This window comes from Panthera uncia, chromosome B1 (assembly GCF_023721935.1).
Source record: "Panthera uncia isolate 11264 chromosome B1, Puncia_PCG_1.0, whole genome shotgun sequence".
Lineage (NCBI taxonomy): Eukaryota > Metazoa > Chordata > Mammalia > Carnivora > Felidae > Panthera > Panthera uncia.
Window position 1 is genome coordinate 129,340,382 of NC_064811.1, and position 23,861 is coordinate 129,364,242.

Here is a 23,861-nt window from a genome sequence, read left to right on the forward strand (position 1 = left end):
GTGGTGAGTACATGTTTTTATTTTTTAAATAATGTAACCTGTACATTTATATATTACACCTTTTTCTGTTTCTATAACATTATTTAATAATTAAGTAAATAAGCTGCCAAAGAATGAAAGTTAGCTCGTCAGCCAAGAGTAAGAACTTGAATTATTTTGTCAAAACTAGAATGAGTCATTATACTATAGAGATTCTCAAATTAGTGTAATTCAGGGTAATAAAGTTGTGTAGTTTCTAGACCATATATTTTTATTCTGCTCAGACTGTATCTGAAATGTTTTCTTTTGGGCCCCAGAGTTTAATTAAACCCTGACAACTATGGAGGACCTGGAAACTCTGTAATGTGAAGTAGGACAGTGAACAACTAAAGAATTTGGGGCTATTTAGACTGTAAATACTAATATTTATAGGGGAAATATGATTGCTGTCTTTAAATGTTTGAAGAGCTGGTACATGGAAGAAAGACTTTAATATGAAGCTCCACAGGTTAGAATTAAATCTAATAGAGGAAAGTTTCAGGGAGGCAGATTATGATTTAATATAACCCAGAACTGTGTAAGTTTTTAAAGTACTAAAAACTCTGTATCACTCAGTTAAAAAAGAAAAAAATTAATGTTTATTTTAAATGTTTATATTGCTAAATGTATGGGGAAAGGTAAGATTCTTTACTAGACTATTTTAACTCAGAATTATCTTCCTTAACAGTGCTTGGAGTGTATTAGCTTGCTGTTTTGAAGTCCTCTGAAAAATGTACTTTTTGAAACTTTGACTAAGAAAGTTTTGGCATTCTTATTCTTAAATGAATAACCCTTTTGTTTATTATTATTCACTCTTTTAGGCTTTCTTTTCTCATACTTGGTTTATTAACTGTTAATCCTGGTTAATATGTATGTTCATTAACTAAATACTGAACACTGCTTTTATAAAGCCCTGAGGATTTGTAGTGAATCAGACCCAGTTGCTGCCTGCCTTCATAGGGTTTACATTCCATTGAGAGAGATACTCAGTTACAGTTCTGGTAAACATTGTGAAGAGGTACAGGGTGTATGAGAAGATGTAGTTGGATGACCTGACCTAATCTGGGATGAGAAGATCAGCTAATAGTATATTGCATTTAGAAAAAATTTCAGCAAAATAAAATTCACTACTTTAAATTTTGTATAGCATATAGGCTTCATAGACTAAAAGAGCATGGCATTTGGAGCCAGATTTCCTGAGTCCATATCCCAGCTTCATTACTTATTTGGAAAAAGTTATTTTAATCTCTTTGTTCTTCAGTTTCCTCATCTACAAAATGGGAGTGTTAACAGTTTTTATCTCGAAGGGTAATTGTATGTATTAAATGAATTAAAATTTTAAAAGGCCCATTATAGTGCCTTTTGTATATTAAAATGTGCCATATAAGTACTGAAAAATAATATTTATCCAGAAAACAAATCCAAGACAACAGAGTTTCCAATCACTTATGATAATAAATATTATTAGTAATAGTAATAATAGTTAAGATTCTTTGAACACTAACCATAGGTGCTATACTAAATGCCTTTATATATTATTCTGATTCTGATGCCTCTTTTAGGTAAATATTACTTTAACATCTACACTTTTTTTTGGTAACAGATGAAGAAACTTGAGTCTTTAGTAGATTAAATAATTTGCCCAGGATCCCTCAGTTAGCTAAGAGGCTGTTCTTTGTAACTTCACATGATTCTACTGAAAAACTGACCTTAGTCTAATGTTAAGCATATGAGAACAGACTGAATTCGTAGGATCTTTTCGGCCAATTATGCTTCTAAAAGTTAAAATGAATGAGATGGGTCTTTGGTCCACGCTTTACTTCCTTTTCAGAGACCATTTTATCTTATCAGCCCTTCAAGCCAGTTTATTAGACCACTTGAGTGTAGTGTGGACCTCAGAAATCTCTCAAGCCTAAATGAATCGTTCTAAATTACAAAGATTTTATAAACAGACCTTGTTTACAAGCTAACTTTGGGATTTTTAAGCTTACTTTAGGATAAGCATTGACAACCAGTAGTACATGTTGTATCAAAGTGGTGGATGATAAAAAAATTTTTTTCCATCTATCAGATGCTAGACAGAATTTCAAATAGGCGGAGTTTGTTTCTATCTATTTCATGGTCCCCTTGTTGCTTGGTACTCTCATTTTGTTCTCTGATTATATTCAAAACATCTAAATACATGATTCATCCATATAATTTTTCACTCCACTTATATTTAATTGTGTTTTTTCATTGTTATTTCCTTGCTTAGGAACCTACCAATGGCTTGCTGTTGTGGTACCATCAGGTCCTCTGAACTCCACATTCTCTTTTTTGGAATGCTCTAATGTTTTTCCCCATCTTACCTAACCATAGACAAATACCCTTTGTTTTGATCATCTGAATTTGCCATGCTTATTGGTACTTCCAGGCTTTTCCTAGTGTCGTTCACTCTGCTTAGAATATTCTTCTACTTGCTTTCATTTACTTAACCTCTTACATTAAGCTTTTCTTAGACACAGTAACTGAGAATTGTTACTTCTTGTTCTTCATAATATTACTCAACGATTCAGTAATTTTTATATTACTATTTACTGTTATAAAATTTTTGATCCATCAGGATTATAAAGCCAAGGGACTTTGTACATACGTTTTTTTAAAATTTGTTATTATTTTTCCTGCATTTAATATTTAGCATGTCGTGCTTTTCAAATAATTGAAAATGATGTACATGCTGTAAGATTAAAAGGTAATGATTTTTAGGAAAAATAAAGTTTGCCTGTGCTTTGAACAGAAAGTAAAAAAAGATTGGAAAATAAATGTCTTGAGTTGGTAGGTACAGAACAATTACATTATGCATGGTGGTTAACAGGACACTATAGATTTATATTTCAATTAAGTAGAAATAATCAGTATCTAGTTTTTAAAATGCTGATTAAATGAGTATTTCAAAATAGTGAAACCCTTAATATATAGGCTGAGTCATGTGGGTTATTTTATGTTAAAGATGTATATATTTTATTTATATGTATAAATGAAATTTGTATAGTGGAAGAATAGGAGATTATGATTGTAGTAGTATAGAATATACTAGATCATATTACATACAATTTTATACTTTTCATTGACCATTATGATAGCCTAAGTTCATTACACAAGCCACAGTTATATTTAGTGCCATCTATAGCATTTGTTAAGCCTCTACAAGTGGAAAATAATTGGCAATAGCTTATTGTATGTTATTTCTAAACTTGAGGTTATAATAGCTTGCATTTCTTCTTCATTCTTCTACACAGGTACAGACTAAGAAGATGGAATTCTTTCAGTTTATTTTTCTAAAGGCAGGAAAAGCCCTGAAAATTCAGGTTGCTAACATAGATGCCTTATTTGGAATATACTGGAATCCTGTGCATTTAGTTATTTTCTGTTTTGAAAAAAAATGGCAGTATGCCATATCTGAGAGTCTGAAAAACAGTTCTTCATTTTTCATACCAGTTACTATAAAATTTATTTAGAATTGTTTTTCAAACTGATAACCAGTAAAATCTTCTTCAGAGATACACAGTATGCTCATATGATTAGTCTTAAGTGACTTTTAAAACTTTTCATCACATGTTTATAGAACAGTTCATATCTACAGTGTTAGATCTTTGTGGATACAATGAAAATCAATACCTCAATTAGCAGGAGTTTTACTAGTTTATCTTTTTTGGCCTTTATTCCTACATAACAGAAGACTAAAAATAATGTATCTAATGATTGCAGTTTCATAGAAAACAAGATCCTGTCTGTGAACTTTGAGCTTTAATGTATCCTATTGACTTTCTGACATGCCTTTTCGTTTCCGTAGTTTTTCCTTGTGTCTTGATTACTGAATAATCCCTTAGCTAAATAATCACTTGTGTTATATAGCTGAAACTAAAAAAAAAAAAAGGAAAAAAAGAAAAAAATTCTTCTGAGGTAATTTCTTGGAATATATTTATTAACAGTCATACTTTTTCAAGGGAATGATGCTAACAAATGGCAAATTGAAGTACTAGCAGTAACCTTGTATTGACATTTACTTGAGATTCTGCTGATGGTTTTTACTTTTACTTTGAGGATTATCATCATCTTTTCTGTATATTAACAGAAATGTAATTATCTTAGATTGACAGTTTAAATCCCAGCATTTTTCCTGTTAAATTTAACTAAAGATTAACAAAAAATTAATTGTAAAACTACAGTGGTAGTATGTGAAAGCCTTATGGAGGGAAGTCTGAGTCCATATTTAGTAATAATTTCAATTAGCATCTCTACTGAAAATCACCATTATAGTTTTTAAATTACTCTGAATCATTTTTATTTTTTTTTGACCATAATTGTATTATAATCGGTGGTATTATTTTTTAATTGTAACTATAAATGATCAATTTCTCATATATGTATATCACTATATACACAAATGGTAACTGTTGTGATTTCCCTCCTTTTTTAACTTTATAAGTTATTACATTATGTACAAACAGAAAAGTCCACAAATTGTGACTGTGAGCTTTGTGATTTACCACAGAGGGAACCATGTCTGTTTAACTACCAGATGAAGACATAAAATATCAACACCCCAAAAGGGTCCTTTGTTTGTAGCCCCACCCACACATTACCTTCTCTCTTCCCAAAGGAAACCATCCTTCTCACTTCTGTGTTTTTGAAATTTATACAACATTTTACATACTTTTTGTCTGGCTTCTTTCAACATTATGAATAAAGATTGGTCCATGTTGTGGCAGTACTGTTCATTCACTCTCACGGATTCCAGTATTCCATCAAAATGTTAGGATTTATTTGCTATTTCTTTTTTTTAATGTTTATTTATTTTTGAGATAAAGAAAGAGCACGACCAGGGGAGAGGCAGAGAGAGAGGGAGACACAGAATCCAAAGCAGGCTTCAGACTGTGATCTGTCAGCACAGAGCCTGACATGGGGCTTGAACTCACAAACTGTGAGATCATGACCTGAGCTGAAGTCAGATGCTTAACCAGCTGAGCCACCCAGGTGCTATTTCTTTTGTTGGTAGAAGTTTGAGGTGCTTTCAGTTTGGGCTATTTGAATAACGATGCTGTGAAGATTGTTTTGTTTTGTTTTGTTTACAATTTTTTACATGTTTATTTTAGAGAGAGTGCAAGCAGGGGAGGGGCAGAGAGAGAGGGGGACAGAGGTTCTGAAGCAGGCTCTGTGCTGAGAGCAGAGAGCCTGATGTTGATGTCGGGGTCAAACTCAAGAACGGTGAGGTCATGACCTGAGCCGAAGTCAGATGCTTAACTGACTGAGCCACCCAGGTGCCCTTGTGAAGATTCTTGCATACGTTCCTGTTGAATACATCGGAGTAAAAGTGGGTCATATTTTTAAAACTTTAGTAAATAATGCCAGCTTTTCAAAGTGATTATATAAATTTACATTTCACAAGCAGTATATGGGGTTTCGGTTGTCCCACACTCTTGCCAACACTTGGTCTTTTAGTTTTTGAAAATTTTGAACATTTTGGTTAGCATATATTACTATCTCATTGAGATTATAACTTTTATATCACTGTTTACTAATAATATTGAACATCTTTTAATAAGATAATGGGGCATTAAGGTATCCTCTTGATGAAAATGTCTTACTTTAAGTCTCTTTTCTCTGTATTTTATTGGGTTGCTTGTTTTTTTCTTTATTAAGATACAAGCCCTTGTTGGATACATATTTTACAAATACCTTTGACGTTGGTGGCCTGAGCTAGGAGAGAGAAAAGCCATTTTCACTCAGTTTTGGTTCCCTGCCTGAGGTGCTGACCCAGTTTGTTGTCAAAAGAGTTGGTCAGAATATACAGATCCTATAGGGTTGTGTCATCCTCTCTTAGTAATTTTTACTAATTCTAGTTAGCCCTAGCTTGCTTTTATAACTTCCATGGCTTTGCCTGATCTACCTATTTTTTCTCATCAAGACATTGCAGCATTTTAGCCAGGCAGTACTTAACTCATTTGTTAGGAAAATCAAGATGTGGCTAAAGATCAGAGGCTCAATAGCAAGCTGGGTTGTAGCAGTGATGTCAGTCCATTGATTGTCTTTAGAGAGTGAAGGATGGAAAAAACAAATTCTTACTGATTAGACAAACATGATCTGCTAAAGACACGTGCTTTTGTAGAACTTACTATCTGGTGTTTTTCTGGGAAAAACCGTAACTGCTTTATTTGAAACAAAATATGCTGCATTTGAAAATAAATACCCTCTTCTACTGTGTGGCTTGCCTTTCTACTCTATTCATGGTATATACTTTGAAAAATACAGAAGTTCTTACTGTTGGTATGTTCAATTTATCAATCTTTTAAACTTAGTAGTTTCTGTCCTGCTTAAGAAAACTTTGCTTACCTCAAATTCACGAAATATTTTCTTATATTTTAGAAATTTTTTATCCTTTAAATTTAGTGTGAAGTATGTGTTCAAGTTTTATTTTGCCTTCATATGTATAATCATTTACACAGCACTATTTATTGAAAAGACTACTCTTTTCCTGTTGCTTTGCAATGCCATCATTAGTGTAAATCAAGTATGTTATGTATATGTGTGTGTATGTACACTCATGCACACCTATCTACACATACATGCCTTATTCTGGATTCTTTATTCCATTGATCTAATTTAATTTACTACATTGTTTTGGTTACATTACTGTGAAAAGTCTTAATATTTGGTATAGAGAGTATCTTTATCCTTTCTTTTCCCCTCAGTTACCTTGGCTCTTCTCAGCCCTTATATTTCCATATGAACTTTACAATTAGATTGTAAATTTATACACAGTTTATACCAAAAAGAAGTCTTACTGGGACTGTGGTTAAAATTTAATTGCTTCTATATAGATCAATTTGCAAAGAAATGACACTTTATAGTATTGGAAATTCTGATCCATGAACATGATAGATCTCTCCATTTATTTAGGCTTTCTTTAATTTCTCCAAACATTCAATAATTTACCGTGTAAATTTCTCCTGCATCTTTTATTAGATTTATTTGTAGGTATTTAATGTTTTCCAATGCCATTGTAAAAGGTGCTTTTTAATTTTGATTTCTGATTGTTCCTGTTTGTATAAATACAATTTATTTTTTTATGTATTGAATAAAACTATTTGATTCTAATGGTTTGATCCTACATTATTTAAAATTTTCTACCTACACAGTCATGTCAGTTGCAAATGATGAACTTTTTCCTTCCTTTCTATCCTTAAACTTATCTTTTTTCTCTTGCCTTATTGCACTGGCTAGAACCGCTTGTCCAGCATTGAATACAAATGATGATAGAAGGTATCCTTTTAAACTTTCAATATTTCTTCATTAAGGTATGATGTTTATTGTAGCTTTTATTATTATTTTTATTAAAAATTTTTTTTGATGTTTATTTTTGAGAAAGAGAGACAGCACGAGTGGGGGAGGGGCAGAGAGAGAGGGAGACCTGGAATCCAAAACAGGCTCCAGGCTCTGGGCTCAACACAAGCCCTGTGGGGTTTGAACTAGCGAACTAGGAGATCATGACCTGAGCTGAACTGAGCTCGGACACATAGATGACTGAGCCACCCAGATGCCCCTGTTGTAGCCTTTATTAATATAAGCCCTTTGTTACATTAAGGACATTTCCTTCTATTCCTAGTTTGTTAAGAGTTCTTTTATCAAGGATGAGTTGTGTGATGAATTTTATCAAATGCTTTTTTGCATCTACTTAATTACATTATTTTTATCTCTTATTCATTTAATGTAGTGAATTGCATGGATGTTTCAATGTAACATCAACCCTGTATTTCTGAAATAGATGCAGTTTGGTAATCATACATTGTCCTTTTAATGTACTGCTAAATTTCATTTTTGATATTTAGGATTTTTACATCTGTGTTCATTAGTGAGATTGGCCCAGACCTTTCCTCCTAAAAATAGGAAGTTTTTTTTCTCTTTGATCTTAGTTTAGAGTTTTCAGCCTTTCTGTTACTGCAATATATGTATATTCAGGCTACAAATTTCCCTCATAAAGTATGGTTATAGCTACATCAGTTATGTTATGCTGCATTTTATTTTTATAATTAAAAAAAAAATTTTTTTAATGTTTATTTTTGAGACAGAGAGAGACAGAGCATGAACGGGGGAGGGTCAGAGAGAGAGGGAGACACAGAATCGGAAGCAGGCTCCAGGCTCTGAGCTGTCAGCACAGAGCCTGACGCGGGGCTCGAACTCACGGACCGTGAGATCATGACCTGAGCCGAAGTCGGACGCTTAACCGACTGAGCCACCCAGGTGCTCCTATAATTTTTTTCAAAATATTTTATTTTGATTTCTTCTTGAACATGGGTATAAAATTCTAAATACATGGAATTTTTGTAGTTACATATATATGTATGTAAACTCCAACATCCACTCTTAACTTATTGAAATCTAATACTAATTAATACTTTTACCACATTCTAGACAATGTAAGAATCTTCATATTTCTTCTTTCAGTTTGTATAGTGTCTTGGTATTTCCATATGTTTTAAATTTGTATATTTTAACCACTGCATACCTAATTATAATTGCTTTTTGTTAATATACATTTGTATTCATTTACCACTTACATATTTATCATTTCCTTTACTCTTCATTTCCTGTGAAATCTCTAAACTTCTACTATGATTGTTTCTTTATATTCTGCCCAAAGAACATTCATTATATTTCCTTTGGTGTGGATATGCTTATGACAGATTATCTCAGTTTTATTTACCTGAATATGTCTGTGATTTATCTACCTTTTCATTTATGTAAATTGTTATGTGCTGTCAAACCGTATATATGGGTACGGGTATTATACGTACCTATATATATGTATATATACATTTTTTTTTTTAGATCAGTTATTTCCTCTAGCCCTTTGAAGTTATAATTCCACTCACTGTCTTCTGGCTTCCATGGTTTCTGTTGAGAAGTCAGTGGTAATTTACTTACTGCTCCTTTTAACCATAAACCCTTCCTATCCCTGGGAAAGTTTTAATATTTTCTCTTTGTGATTTTTGGAAGTGTCATGGTGATGGACTTATACTGTTTTCTTGGTCTTTATCTTAACTGAGACCCTTCACCACTTCTGAAATCTGTAGATTAATGTTAATCATTTGTTTTAGAAAGTTCTAAGTTAATCTGTTTTCAAATACTGCTTTTGTCTCATTTTTTCTTCCTTTTTATAATGGTATTCCAATTACACCTATGTTAGACCTCTTTAGTGTATCCCATGTATGTATTCTACATTTTTCATTGTTTTGTATGGTTAGTCTGTATATTTTCTTCAGACCTTTTGTTTGGTTCATGAATTCTTTTTTTTTTTTTTTTGTAATCTGTGTCTAACATGCCGATAAAACCATTTATTTGGATTTATTTCTCAGTTCTAGAATTTCATTTGACTCTCTATGCTTTGTATTTTTTCTTCAATATTTTCAGTCTTTTATTTCCTTTAGCATGTTAGGCATAGTTATTAATATTCAGTTCTGAAAACTTTAAATTCCCTGTAGATCAGTTACAGTTAACTGTTGTTTCTGTTGGTTTTAGGTCACATTGTTTTATCTTTGTATGACTGATTATTTTTGATTGAATGTCAGATATTTTCTATGAAAAATATAGAGGTAATTTGAAAGCTAGCATGTTGTTACGTTTACTCAGAGAAGATTTATTTTGCTTCAGAAAGATGGCCAAGGGACTGGCAATCCCAGATTGCCTTAATCCAGGCAGGGACTGGGAAGAATTGAAGTTGAATTTAGTCTCTTTAAAAGTTGGTCTACTTCTAGTTCAGTTTTATTCAGATTCTAGGCATGCCTTATCACTAGCTCTGCAGCTCTAATTTTGCCCTTTTAAAAGGCACGGAAATTTGTCTGTCTCCTGTTATCTTCCCTTGTCTGTCAGATCCCTCTTGAGTTGGTCAGTCCTTCTAGGGGAAACACACCTCCAAAAGATGTGTAAGCCACTTTGGGTTTCCTTCTTATCCAAGATAATGGTCCCATAATTCTTCACTGTCTTTCTTGGTCCTTCTCAGTGCTTTCAGATGGATATTTTTGCTTTTAATAATTACCTACGTTTTCTAATTCTCACCAGGAGGGTTGATTGAAGTTATCTAATTTCATCATATAAAAATCAAGAAAATATTGTGAATTTTTTTTCTGCTGAGTACTCTTTAAGATGGCTATTTAAAAATCTGTCATTCTGTGTGGATCATCAAACATTTTCATTTGTTCATACTTCTTTGCACAGTATCTTAGCATGGAGTTGGATGTACATCCCTACCAGAAAACTTTATGGGATATAAAGAGATAACCACTAAAATGTATGAATGTCCAAAGTTGTACTATACAGATATGGTTACATTAGGCTTCAAGTAGATAAAGTTTAGCTGTTAATAGCATTTTTTTAAGCTTAGTATTATTTTGGCCATCTATATCTTTTTAAGACCGAAGGAAAGGATTTTGATATTTTTCACATTTGTTTAGGTTCTTTGGCTATCTACTTACCAGAAGTTAGGCAGTCTTATTTGTTTTTAGTCCTTTATTTTATTAGTAGAGTAGTATTTCTTGGAAAAACCAATTAATAAGGACTTAATTTGTATAGGAAGATTTTTTTTTTTTTGGTAATGTATTAACTCAGACTTTTTGTTCAGAATACCTTTCTCTTTGTTCATCTTTGCAGAAATTCAGAAATTATTTGTCACTTGTTTCTTTTGTTCTCTAATTTTATTTTCCTATTTACTGATCAGAAGGTTTTTAACTAAAGTTATCAAGGATTCCATGCACTTCCAAGATTAGGGATAACTAAAGACTCCATTCTTTTCTGTCTTCACTGCTTACAGACAGGGAACACAGTCTCTTCAGCCTGGACCTATATAGAAGAATTTGGAGAAAATAAACAGGTAAGAAAAAGTCTTTAGGAATGTTAAGTGATATATTTAGTTTTCAGAAAGTCAGTTACAAGTTATTCTTATGGTTATAAGAAGATATATTTTAAATTGTCGAATGAAAGCTTGTGAAATATTTTGATTATGATAGCTTTATTTAATTATAGATTCATTAAGCAGAGTTTTAAAAAGTTAAACTAGTTTCCATATTTCAGGTCTTCTTAAAGCTTATAAACATACTAGTGTAACGTTTTGAACCACCAAACAGGATAAACAGTATTTTAATGTAGATGTAGTGGGAGTGAATGTAATATGTAGATTATTCAGCATTTCTCAAACTTCTCTGAAGAATTTTTATCTATATTTTCGAACTAATAAAACCAAAATTATTTTTGATACCATTTAGAATAAAAGTTATGTTTACTAGGATTCACTCTTTAGTTTTTCCAACATTCTATTGAGAAGGAGAAGTTTTAGTAGGTTGTTAAAGGTGGTTTATAGTTTGAATAATGACTACCATTCAGACCATTCAGACTCCTTTTCACATGTTGAGGCAAAAAGAATGTTGTTGTTCCCTGAGCAGAATCCATGTACTAGTTCTGTGTTTTTGAGTAAGGTATTTCATCTTTCTGTGCCTCAATTTCCTGGTTGTTAAAGAAGAAAATAATAGTACTTATTGTAAGGCTATTATAAAGATTAAGGTAGTGCTGATGTTGTAGAGTTATTTTTGGCACTTAGTAAGTACTCAAGTATAACTTCCTAATAGAATTCACACTTCAGGTATAAGGAAATCTATTTATTATGCTTGAGGCGTATAACTTTATTTTTATAGATCTTAACATATAAATTCAAGTATGTGTTGCTATTCTCAGAAATATCTTTTCTTAAAAGTTTTTGTAGTTCAAATTTTGAATGATGAGGACTAATTTTACTGATAGAAATGAAACTTGAAAAGAGTTGCTATCTTTCCTAAGGCTTTTTTTCTTCTCTTTACTTTTGCCTAGATAGTTTTTCTAGTGAACTGCAGTTTTTGAGCCATACTGAAGCCTAGGTAAACTGTAGCTCAGATCATAATTTTCTGTCTTATCAGTTCCTTTTCTGTTAATCTTTTCCAAATGGTTTAGAAATTGTCATTAAAAGGAATTTGACAGAATCTATTAAACAGAGGTAGCAAACTGGAAGCTACAGATATGGTTTGGTCTCCTTCGTTTTTTGCAAGGAAAGCAGCTTGGTTTAATTTCAGTACAAATAGCTAGACTCCTATTTTACATTTGGTCCTCTTTGAGTTCTCTGTTTGTTTGTTACATTTTAGCCCCTGAGGGCATTTGAATTTGTGATCACTGTGTTTAACATAGTTCAAGAAGTTTTCTGTTCTGCTTTCAGTGTTTTCCTATCACATATTGGCCCCATTAAAAGTTCTTCCCAAAGTGATTTGCAAAGTTGTTCAGTGAAATGACTTTCTAAGGTCAGACAAATTTGGGAAAAACTGTGTACTATATACTGCCCTTGGAAAAATCATAATGCTTATTAGCATGTTGAAAATCATTGTAGTAGCAATCTGTGTAAGTGTTAAATCCATTTTGACTAAATTTTTTTCAAGATTTTATTTGGCTAAGGGATTCTTATTTTGAAGTCCTTGAATTGTATGGGGATATAGGTTATGAAACCCTGAAACTAACTCAAAGAAATGCTTGGGTTTTGTTTATAGCCTTATTGAGGTATAATTTACATACAATAAAATGCACATTTAAAGTGTACACTTTGGTCAGTTTTGATTTATGTCTACATCTGTGAAATGATATCATAATCAAGAAACAAACATTTCTGACATCCCTAATGTAATGTTACTCCTTCGGCCTCCTTTCCCAGGTGACCTGATTGCTGGCACTGTATATTATTAGTGTGCTTTTGCTAGAATTTCAGACCTTTGTTTTTGAAAGTTTAAGTTACAATCTTTAGATAATTTGGAATGAAAGTTTTAATTTCTTAAAAATAAAATTACAGATATCTGACAATTATGTTTATTTAAATTGTTATGTGCTGTCAAAAGTTTCACAGTAAGAATTTGAAACCCAAATTATTCTTTCAAAATTATATGGAAAAACAACCTTGTGAATTAAAAAAAAATTACTTGAATTAAAAACAAAAGCAGATGATTTTTACCCTACCCCAAAACTGAATCTGAGAAATATAATTACTCTAGTAAAAACAGAGAACTAACAAACTTATACTTTATAAGAAAGGAGTTAGAGATAATAACTTTCATTCTTATCCAGCTGCCATTACTAAGATTAGCATTCTCAAAGCCTCCTAAAAATCCTCTTAAAACAGAAGAACTGACCTAAGTTACTCTGTGAGCCTAGTCTTTCTTGTAAAAAAAACATTGGTCACTTCATGTTTCCTCTTGCTCTTTGCTGTCAGTCGCCTATAGCAAAAATTAAGTAGAGGATAAAAATAGGGTTTTTTGGTCAGAATTTAATTGCAATAAGGAAAGTAAATGAGGTAAAAATGCCAGTAAATTTGATAATAACTGTTGTATTGATAATATTAATAACTCATGTATTAGCCAAAAGTGTTACTTAAAAATTTCTAGTTAATGACTTTTAAGTATGTCATAGGCTAAAAGTTGTTTAATAATTAGCAATTTTGAAAATTCCTTCCTCTGCTTCATAGTTAGCTCTTGGTATTTTTTACTAGGATGGAGAGTACAAAATAATGATAAATGTTATTTACATTATAATATAGTATTTAAAATCTCTGTTTAAACCCAGTCATGTTTTTGTGTTGCGGTATGTACAATCCTGTTAAAAAAAACGCTTTGGCAGCTAGAGTACAGTGAAAGAAAGTAACTGAGTCATTTCAGTTATGGCTGTTTGAATGTTAGAAATTGAAATAATAAAATGGTGACGTGAGGAAATTTTTAAAGACATTTTAATAAAGATCCCAAAGAAATCTAAAGAAGTGATTCAAATATGTATTAAAGGTAGGGATATGTGTTAAAGGCATGGGAGAAATGCATTTTGTAGATCAAAGTAATCAGGTGGTTCATTCTTATTCATTGCTTTTGGGAGGGTAAAACAGTATAGCTTTCTTGGAAAACAGTTTGGCAGTACCTAAAAAAGTTAAACATAAAATTACCATTTGATGGGGCACCTGGGTAGTTCAGTCAGTTGAGCTCCCAACTCTTGATTTTGGCTCAGGCCATGATCTCATGGTGGTGAGGTTGAGCCCCACGTTGGGCTCTGTGCTGACAGTGCAGAGCCTTCTTGGGAATTTTGCTCTCCCTCTCTCTCTGTCCCTATCCCTGTTCCTGTGTGCACACTGTGCTCTCTCCCTCTCTTTCTCTCTCTCACACACTCAAAATAAATAAATAAACATTGGGAAAATTACCATATGACCCAGCATATCCCATTTCTAGTTATTTACTCCAGAGAATGGAAAACATGTGTCCATACAAAATTTTGTACACATTATTCCTTAGCAGCATTATTCATAACAGCCAACAGGTAGAAACAAAGTAAATGTCCGTTGACTGATTGGATAAACAAAATGTGGTATGTTCACACAAGAGATATAAAAATGAATGAAGTTCTCATATATACTACAACATGGATGAACCTTGAAAATGTTATGTTAAGAAGTCAGTTAAAAAAAGATGACATGAATTGTATGATCCCATTTATATCAAAAATCCAGAATAGGCAAATCAATAGAAACAGAAAAATTAGCAACTAGTGGTTGCTAGGCCTGGGGGAGAGTTTGGGGGGGTGGTGACTGCTAATAGGTAAAGTTTTTGTTTAAGGTGATGAAAATCACCTTAAGGTGAGAAAGGATAGTGGTGTTGGTTGCACAACTTCGTGAATGTTTTAAAAAAACACTGAATTGTACACCTAAAAAGGGTACATCAGAAAGAGGGAGTGGATGTGAAGGTAGAACTTAAATAGTTAACAAGAAGAAAAAAACAATTATGAGGAATATACTTATTAACGGAAAATTGAAGAGTGTGGTTAGAAACGAACTAAAAGAAAAAGCCAAGGGGCGCCTGGGTGGCTCAGTCGGTTAGGTGTCCGACTTCAGCTCAGGTCACGATCTCGCGGTCCGCGAGTTCGAGCCTCGCGTCGGGCTCTGAGCTATCAGCTCAGAGCCCGGAGCCTGCTCCCGATTCTGTGTCTCCCTCTCTCTCTGCCCCTCCCCTGTTCATGCTCTGTCTCTCTCTGTCTCAAAAATAAATAAATGTTAAAAAAATTAAAAAAAAAAAAAAAAAAAAAGAAAAAGCCAAAATAAGTATATAAGAAGACACTTTCATTGAACACAACTTAAGGTCTCTATTAAGGAATTCCTCTCTCTTTATATGAAGCAGAAAAGCAGAGAATCCATGGTGTTTGCTCAAGATGTGTAAGACAATTAAAAACAAACAAAAAAACTAGACACAAATGGAGTAAAGCAGTTTACGTCCATTGCATAGATTTTCACTGAGAAATGTACTGGTGGTATTCATCTCTTGTGTTGGACAGAGAAATGTAGTAGACCAACTTACATCGCTTACAAAAGTGGGATTGACAAGTAGGTGGTGAATGTGCCGCCAGTCTCTGCACTTGCTCCCGTGTCAGTGGCACAACAGTTACTAACTATTCACTTTCCTGCTCATTCTAGACTCAGCTTCCAAATCATTTGGAATTTGGGATCCTTTTAGCCATACTACTTGATTAGAGTTGGCACGTAAGGTTAAGCCTATATGCTGGTCTTTATATAGATCAAAGTTATTCTGTGAAAATGTTTATATTCATTCAAGATATAAATACAGAATTCTAGAGGATTTGATCAAAATGCTATCTCTGTATTAGACCAAGTTACTCTCACACATTTTTTTCTTTTGTAAAGGGCCTTTTCTTCAAATGAAATTATTAGATAACATTTAGCATATAAAAAAACCAAGGGAATGCAGAGCTGTGTGGGTTGAAATGCAAGTGTCGGGCTGGACAGGTGCAAGCTGCAGCCAGGTAGCTTAGCGCACCATCTACTGTATTTCTGTTCCCCTAGCCATGACAACCTCTTGATATACTTTCCTCAAGATTGCCAGAGTGAAAAAGTTTGGTCAAGTAGAGTAGTTTCCTAGGAATTAGGAGGCCTAATTTTTAACTTGTTTTTCTTCAACATTGGGAGTATTGAACGGTCACTTAATCAACCGTCTTTTGTCTGTGTCATTTTTCAGTGAAAAGAGGTGGTTGGAATTAGAAGCTACTGAGGACTCAACCGATCCCTGGTTTATGATTTTGAATTAGAGAATTTGATTAGTTAAAAACTTTATTAATAATAAGCAACAATAGAAAGTCAAGCCAATAAAAATGAACAAAAGGCTTGGATATATATCTTACTAAAGAACATATTCAGATGGGCACTGAATACATTATTAGTCACAAGGGAAATCCAAATTAAAACCAAAATGAGATACCATTTCACATTACTGGAATGGTCTGATTAAAAACTCTAGCAATAAATACCAAATGTTGGTGAAGATGTGGGGCAGCCTGAGCTCTCATAGTTTACTGGTGTGAATGTAAAATGGTCACACCATGGAGAATGGTGCAGCCGTATCTATTTGCCCTATGATTCAATAATTTTAATCCCAGTTATTTACCCAAAATAAATGAAAACATATATCCACAAAAAGAATTGTGGAAGAATGCTCATAGTAGCTTTATTCGTAATAGAGTTTAGAAACAGCTCAAATATTTATCTGTCAACAGGTAAATGGATAAAAAACATGGTATATACATACAACAGAATACTGATGAACAATAAAAAAGGAATAAACTACTGACATACATGACATACATGGATGAATCTTAGAAATTATATTGAGAGAAAGAAGCTGGACATAAAAAGAACTTAAAAAATACATTTTATGTGAAGTTGAAGGATAGGCAAATCTAAGCTATAGTGAGAAATCAGAAAGTGGTTGCCTCCAACAGAAGGGCTATTGATTGAAAGGGAGCACAGGGAGCTTCTGGATTGGTGGATATGTGTTAGATCTTGTTTTAGGTATTGTTTGCATAAGTTTATACAATTATCAAAACTCATTGAAATGAACACGTAGGATGTATGCATTTTATTGTATGTAAATTGTACCTTAATTTAAAAAGAATATTAAGACAGTTGAGTAATTCTGAGTGTAAAACTCGTATCATTCCCTTCAGAAAGGGAAAGGGGAGTATAGATCCCAGTCTGAGGCAGAAACAGTGGGATTGAAGAGCTAAGGATGTTCATTGGGAAACAAAACCAGGGATGGGCAAGTTAAGTATGTGGTAGGAATTTTGACTCACTTATTAATTTGTTATTTCATAAAAGTCAGTGATTCTTTCTGATTTTTATTTTCTGTGATTGTGTGTTAGAGCTAAGGAAAACATGACTTTTCTAGGTTTATGTCACTAGTTACTATTTGATAATGTGTTTTCTAATCACCCAGATGTGTTTTTCTGAATATGTTTAGATTCTTACATTGCAATAAAATTTATTTTTGAAATGCTTGTAAAATCTTAACAAACATTGAAGCTTTCATTTCTTAAGCTTTGTAGTATCAGGAGGAAATTTTTTTTTCTTGGTTTATCCTATATGAATAAAGTCTTCAAAATCAACATTTAATTTTGTATTTTAGTCTCTTTAGAAATGTGAGAAGACCACAGCTGATTAGTGTGTTTTTACCTAGGAGACCATTAGGAATGCCCATTTTCAGACCTAAGTACTATGCCAGTAGCCAATTGCCTGGCTGTCTTCTTTGTGAAATGATTTCCTGAAGATACCTCTTTTATTTATATTTCAGTGAATAGGTTGCATTAACTGTTGCATGGATGTCAGCCCCAAGTGAAAGTAATTTCTCTGAAAACTACATTTTCCCTGAGAAGTCTAACAGTTAAAAGATCTGTTTTTCTAAATCATATTGTCTGTGACTGCATTGTTAAAAATTGAAAGAGCTAGTTGTATTGTAGATACATGGCTAATAAGGAATTGACTATATTTGTGTAATAATCTTTAGGAGGAGAGAATCAGAACTTTTTTTTTTTAAGCAATTGAGTTATAGGAGCATTAAGGTTTCTGTCAATACTAAATACCATACCCTTCAGGCAAAGTGGATCCTTTAAGAGAAGAAAAATAATTCTGTGATACCTACTTATCCTACTTTGGATATTAGAAAAGCAAATGGTATCAGAGTAATTCTTTATCCAATTTCAAAATGCTGAAAATATTTTGAACTGGATATTTTTAATGTATTTTTCTTCTTGGAACAGACTGCTTTTATTAATCTTATGGGTACCATTAATAAAAAATAAAAAGATTATAAAATTAATAAAGTTAAGAGTTTTATGGTGCTAGAAATTAAACCTATCTTTAACTGATTTTTGTTTTTTCCATTTTTTTTCTTAACTAGGTCCTTACTGATGTTGCTTGAGCTTACTCTCCTGCAGTTGGTCTCATTGCTGTTGGCTAAATATTAAGTCCCATGACAACATTCAGTTAATGCTCAATGTTTTAGGCCTCATCTATAATACCAGGAAAATATAGAAAAAAACCCTTATTTGTACATTGGATTACCTAATTCCTTTTCTTTCCTTCCTAGAAACACCATGACTTTTATAAATAATCATTTTATAGTCATTGTCAGACCCTTGGCTTTTACTACCCTAAAGAACATAGTTGAGTTTTTGGAAAGTACAGGATTTACCAATTTGGTCTTTAATATTCATAAACATATATAAACATTATAATTAATGAAGCAGGAAATTATTGGTGCATAAGATGAATGTTTATTGTGGAATAGTAATATTTCAAATATAATTGGTTTTTAAAAAAATAATTCGGTTTTAATTTTTGGGTTTTTCTATACTATAAGTTGATAATGGTTTCTTGAAGTTAATTTTATAAACATGATTCATTTTATTGTTTTATGGTACAAGTAGGAACTCTAATGTTAAATTGGTGTATTGAGTTAATACAAACGTTTATATTAGTATTTAAATAATGAAATATTGGTTAGTTAGTTTACACCAAATGTTTTTGCAGTCCAGGGGAGAATGCTTCGGCTGGTTTGATGCCTAATACAGTTTCAAGAAAAAATAAGCAAATATGAATTTGCTGTTTTTTATCTTTTCTCCATGGACTACCCCTTAGCATCAGAACCAAATTTAAAAGGAGCTTCATTGTGGAGCAAGAGAAATCAGAGGTTCTCTTTTTTTTTCTGTGATCAAAAAGACACAAAGCTTATAATTGAAAGATATGTAAGAAAAAGATATACAAGAATGCATTCTAGTAATATCTCTGAAGCGCTGAGTCAGTGAAAGAAACGTAATACTGGCTGATAAAACTATCAGAACTTGCAATGCAGTGAATGCTCAGTCTTTACCAGCAAAATAGTATTAGCAGGATTTCGGATGTTAGGACATTATGTTAAACTGTGATTATAGTTTTAACGCTTTGTCTCTTTGAATTAAATTTGTATCCATAAAGATGTGCAGCATAATTGTTCATGTATTTATTTACAGACTACAATTTCCGTCGCAGCTCAATAAATAGTCTTTCCCCTGTTAGTGCTACCCTCTCTTCTGCGACTCCCAGCGTGCTTCCTTATACTTCAAGGCCTTGTTCTTATCCAAGCTATCCCTTGTCACCAACAATATCACTTGCTAATGGCAGCCATGTTGGACAGCGACTATATATCTCCAATCAGGCCTCATTCTTCTGAAGAAGATATTGTAAACATGAGTATGAAAGTTTCTTTGTAAAGCATGCAAACTAAAATACTTTAGTTTCATTTTAGAATCGGGTTTACACATTTGGTTTTAAAATGATAAATATATATTTATTTCAACATAGGAAACATCAGCCGTAATTCTGAATAACCTACAGTTCTAGAACTTATAAAAATGCTAAGTTTAAAAAGTTATTCAGTGGTTACCCTTGATAAAGGTATAGCAAACTACTATTCTTTTTAAACTTTTGGGATTTTAAATACTTCTAATTCCTGAGTGGGAAATAGAACCCAGTAGTTTATGTTAAATTTTTGCATAATAATTTTGCTAAATAGCATTTCACAAATATTTAAGCACTTGCAGAGAATGGTTATACTAGATTTGATTACCAAGGATCACTATCTATATTAGAGATTATAAGAATTATATAACCAGAAGCATCTAACTATTATGTAGAAAGTAATGAAGGGACAAAAGATTAAGATGCAAATTTTATGCAGTACCAAGAAAAAGCAGTATACCATTGTGGTCCTTGAAAACAACTATAAATATTTTAGTTAATTGTTATAGTAATAAATTATAATTTTGCTGTTAATGTATTTCAGGTTTTTATAGTTATGCTTCTTTTGTTTTTGACATTCACTGTATAGTTGTTTGAATAATAAGTGTTAAGGGTTTTTTAATGTTGAAATCATGTGTTGTTTAATTTTTGTACTTGAATTCAGATTCTTTGACATTAAATATGTGATGCTTCTAATACGCATGTGTTTTATTTTTGTTTATTAGTAAGCACAAAAAAATTAGCTCTCACAATCACTTTGAGCTTTTCATGGGACCAAAGCAAAGGATATTGTATACAGAAGATTGTTAGTTTGGTGAAACACAGTAACCAAAATCGTTTTCGGGAGCCAATAGACATATTTTGTTGGTAAAGCCAGTGAAGTTTCCTTCTTTTACTTAATTAATACTTAATGAATCCAGTCATTTTGAGTGTTTAATGGTTTGGTAAGGTATATTTATAATTTCTTTTCAAAAAAATTTTTTTAATGTTTATTATTTATCTTAGAGAGAGAGAGTGTGGGAGCAGGGGAGGGGCAGAGAAAGAGAGAGACATACAGAATCTGAAGTGGGCTCCAGGCTCCTAGTTGTCAGCACAGATCCCAACGTGGGGCTCAAATCCATGGACCATGAGATCATGACCTGAACTAAAGTCAGACACTTAACCAACTGAGTCACCCAGGTGCCCCTATAATGAATTTCTAATGATGGTTTACATAATTGAAAATGAAATGAAAATTTTTCTACTCTTAGATACCAACTGTTAACTCTGTTGATTAACTCATTCTATAGCTGCAGAGGACATGGAATTTGCATACACAGAATATGAAATAGTTGTAGATAATTTCTTCTCCTAGCTTAAAGTTTGTAGCAGAAGTTATATGGAAGGTTGCCTGGGTGGCTCAGTCCGTTAAGCGACCAACTCTTGATTTTGGCTCAGGTCATGATTTCGTGGTTCATGAGTTTGAGGCCCGCTGTTGGGCTCTGTGCTGACAGTGTGGACCCTGCTTGGGATTCTCTGTCTCCTTCTCTCCGTGCCCCTCCCCTGCTCACTCCCTCTCACTCTCAAATAAGTAAACATTTAAAAAAAAATAAAGAGGTTATGTGGAGAGTAAATTACAGTTGACCCTTGAACAACACAGATTTGAACTGGGCAGATTCACTTACACAAGGATTTTTTATACAGTACAGTACTGTAAATGTATTTTCTCTTATGATTTTTTTCTTTCCTCTAGCTTACTTTAGTGTAAGAATATAGTGTATAATACATGTAATACATGTGTGTTAATAGACTTTATATTACTGGTAAGGCTTCAGATAACAGTAGGCTCTTAGTTAAGTTTTGAGGGAGTCAAAGCTTATATGTGGAGTTTCAACTATGTGTTGGGGGGTCGGTTGGCACTCCTAACCTCCCATGTTGTTCAGGGGTCAACTTTAGTCTCATTTTTCTCACACTCTGTATAGAAGGCTCATTCCATATAACCATATGCAATACTTTCCAGGTTATTACTTTAGATTTTCTAATTTAAATGAACATAGATACTAAACCAAAATTAATTTTTTTCCTGACATAACTGTGAATTGTGTGGATTTTGCAACTTAATTACCATGATTTATAGGCTCATATCACTCCTTCAGCAAACATGGAATGTTTATTCAGTCAGCTACTGTGCTAATATCCTTGGGATACAGAGGTTACTCAGACTCCAAGCCAGAATAAACACATTACTATAGTTTTTCATAGAAATGTTTGTAGTGGTCCAAATCATCATAATACAAGATCCCACATTTTCATTAAAATACACACACACACACACACACACACACACACACACACAGAGGCAATTGAGAAAGCTTACCAGCCACATAGTGTATATGGAGACCCATAGTAATATGGAAAATATGTAAGCTTTGGCTTATTTCTGCCAAGTAACAGTTCTTTGAACTTGGGCACAGTTTATTGATCTGTCTGGGTCATACTCTTCCATTTCTAAAATGGCGATCTGTACGTTATAATGTTAAAAGTAAAACATCTGACAAATAGAAGGCACTCAAAAATGGGAGGTGATATTATTTGGATATAATTATATACATCATATACTATTAATTTCAGTGTTTCATCTCTTCTCCCTTCAAGCAGAAATCTAGAAAGTCAGTACATTCATGTCAAACACTCCATGTATATATTATAAATGAGCAATTAATTTTGTTCAGACTTCATATGAAATTTCATTTAGCTTGTGAACATAGCTGCTAATTATTTCCTGCTTTAATTCTTATAGGCTGTATAAGGCCTTTGTTTCAAATAAGGACTTCCTGAGTTCGTAGACCACAAGCTGTTATTGATAAACCTCTTAGCTATTTGATATAGCTCATTGGTCAGGGAAACAGTTCTAAAGACAGTCCTTTATCACATTATCTGTGCAAGGGACCATGGCTGAGAAGTAGGTCCTATTATGTAGCCATGATCCATTTTGCATAAAATCCCTTGTAAACAGATCAAAAGGTTATGCAGAAAGTTTAGCCTTATTCTCTAGTTTAATTCTTTTACAATGGTTACATTGGGAAAGATTTTTCTAACTATGACTCAAAATCTAGTAGTCATTCTAGAAAAGATTGATAAGTCCAATTTAAAAAATCTGCATGGTAGGGGCGCCTGGGTGGCTCGGTCGGTTAAGCGTCCGACTTCGGCTCAGGTCATGATCTCACGGCTTGTGAGTTCAAGCCCCGTGTCGGGTTCTGTTCTGACAGCTCAGAACCTGGAGCCTGCTTCCGATTCTGTGTCTCCCTCTCTCTCTGCCCCTCTCCTGCTCATGTTCTGTCTCTCTTGGTCTCAAAAATAAATAAACATTAAAAAAAAATTAAAAAAAGTCTGCATGGCAAGAAAGTACCATTCATCAAAAGACAAATGATAAATGTGAATAAGAATTGCAAGTAATTTTCACAAAAGGCTAATCTCTAATATTAATTTCTAAATATCAAAAAGCATCCACTGAGAGAAAAATGGATAGAATGTATGAATAGGCAGAGAAAGAGACAATGTTAAGTGAAAAAGAGCAAGTTTCAGAAATATGTGTAATATAATATGTTGTATTTTGGGTATAGAGGAAGAAAACATTTGTGTGTGCTTATATTTGCATACCAAACAGTGGAAGGGTATACGAAAAACTAAGTGATTATGAGAAAGCAGATAAGATCACACTTTAAAAGTTCCCTTTACCCCAGACACAATGTGATTATCCGTTTGTCTATCTACCTACCGATCAGGTATCTTAATTTTTTTAAGTTTATTTATTTATTTTGAGAGAGAGAGAGAAAGCACAAGTCAGGCAGGGGCAGAGAGAGGGGGAGAGAATCCCAAGCAGGCTTTGCACTGTCAGCTCAGAGCCTGATGTGGGGCTTGAACCCATGAACTGTGAGATCATGACCTGAGCCTAAGTCGTACACTTAACCAACTGATCCACCCAGGCACCCCTCATCTTTTAAAAAAGTGAAAAAACATATAACTTCTCAGAGCCAAAATGAAGATCTCTAGTGAACTATAATCTGAACACAAATACATTAGGAAAAGCTACAATGATCAGTGATAAGAAGTTTGGTTTTGAGGGGCGCCTGGATGGCTCAGTCAGTTAAGCGTCTGATTCAGCTCA

General features: G+C 33.1%; 1 protein-coding gene across 4 annotated transcripts in view; it reads left to right on the forward strand.

Annotated features, from left to right (window-relative positions):
* Nucleotides 1-20,129, forward strand: part of RBM46 (RNA binding motif protein 46) — a 43,677-nt gene extending 23,548 nt beyond the window's left edge. For 2 of the 4 annotated variants that reach the window (XM_049632329.1, XM_049632328.1), the window contains exon 5: nucleotides 19,447-20,129. In XM_049632329.1, the coding sequence (XP_049488286.1) occupies nucleotides 19,447-19,646 (200 nt within the window). In that variant the 3' untranslated portion in view covers nucleotides 19,647-20,129. Of the gene's footprint in view, nucleotides 1-7,281; nucleotides 7,356-10,864; nucleotides 10,925-18,335; nucleotides 18,489-19,446 lie in introns of those variants that run through there. The other 2 variants (XR_007458154.1, XM_049632330.1) reach the window with 2 other exon arrangements.
* The last annotated feature ends 3,732 nt before the right edge of the window (nucleotides 20,130-23,861 follow it).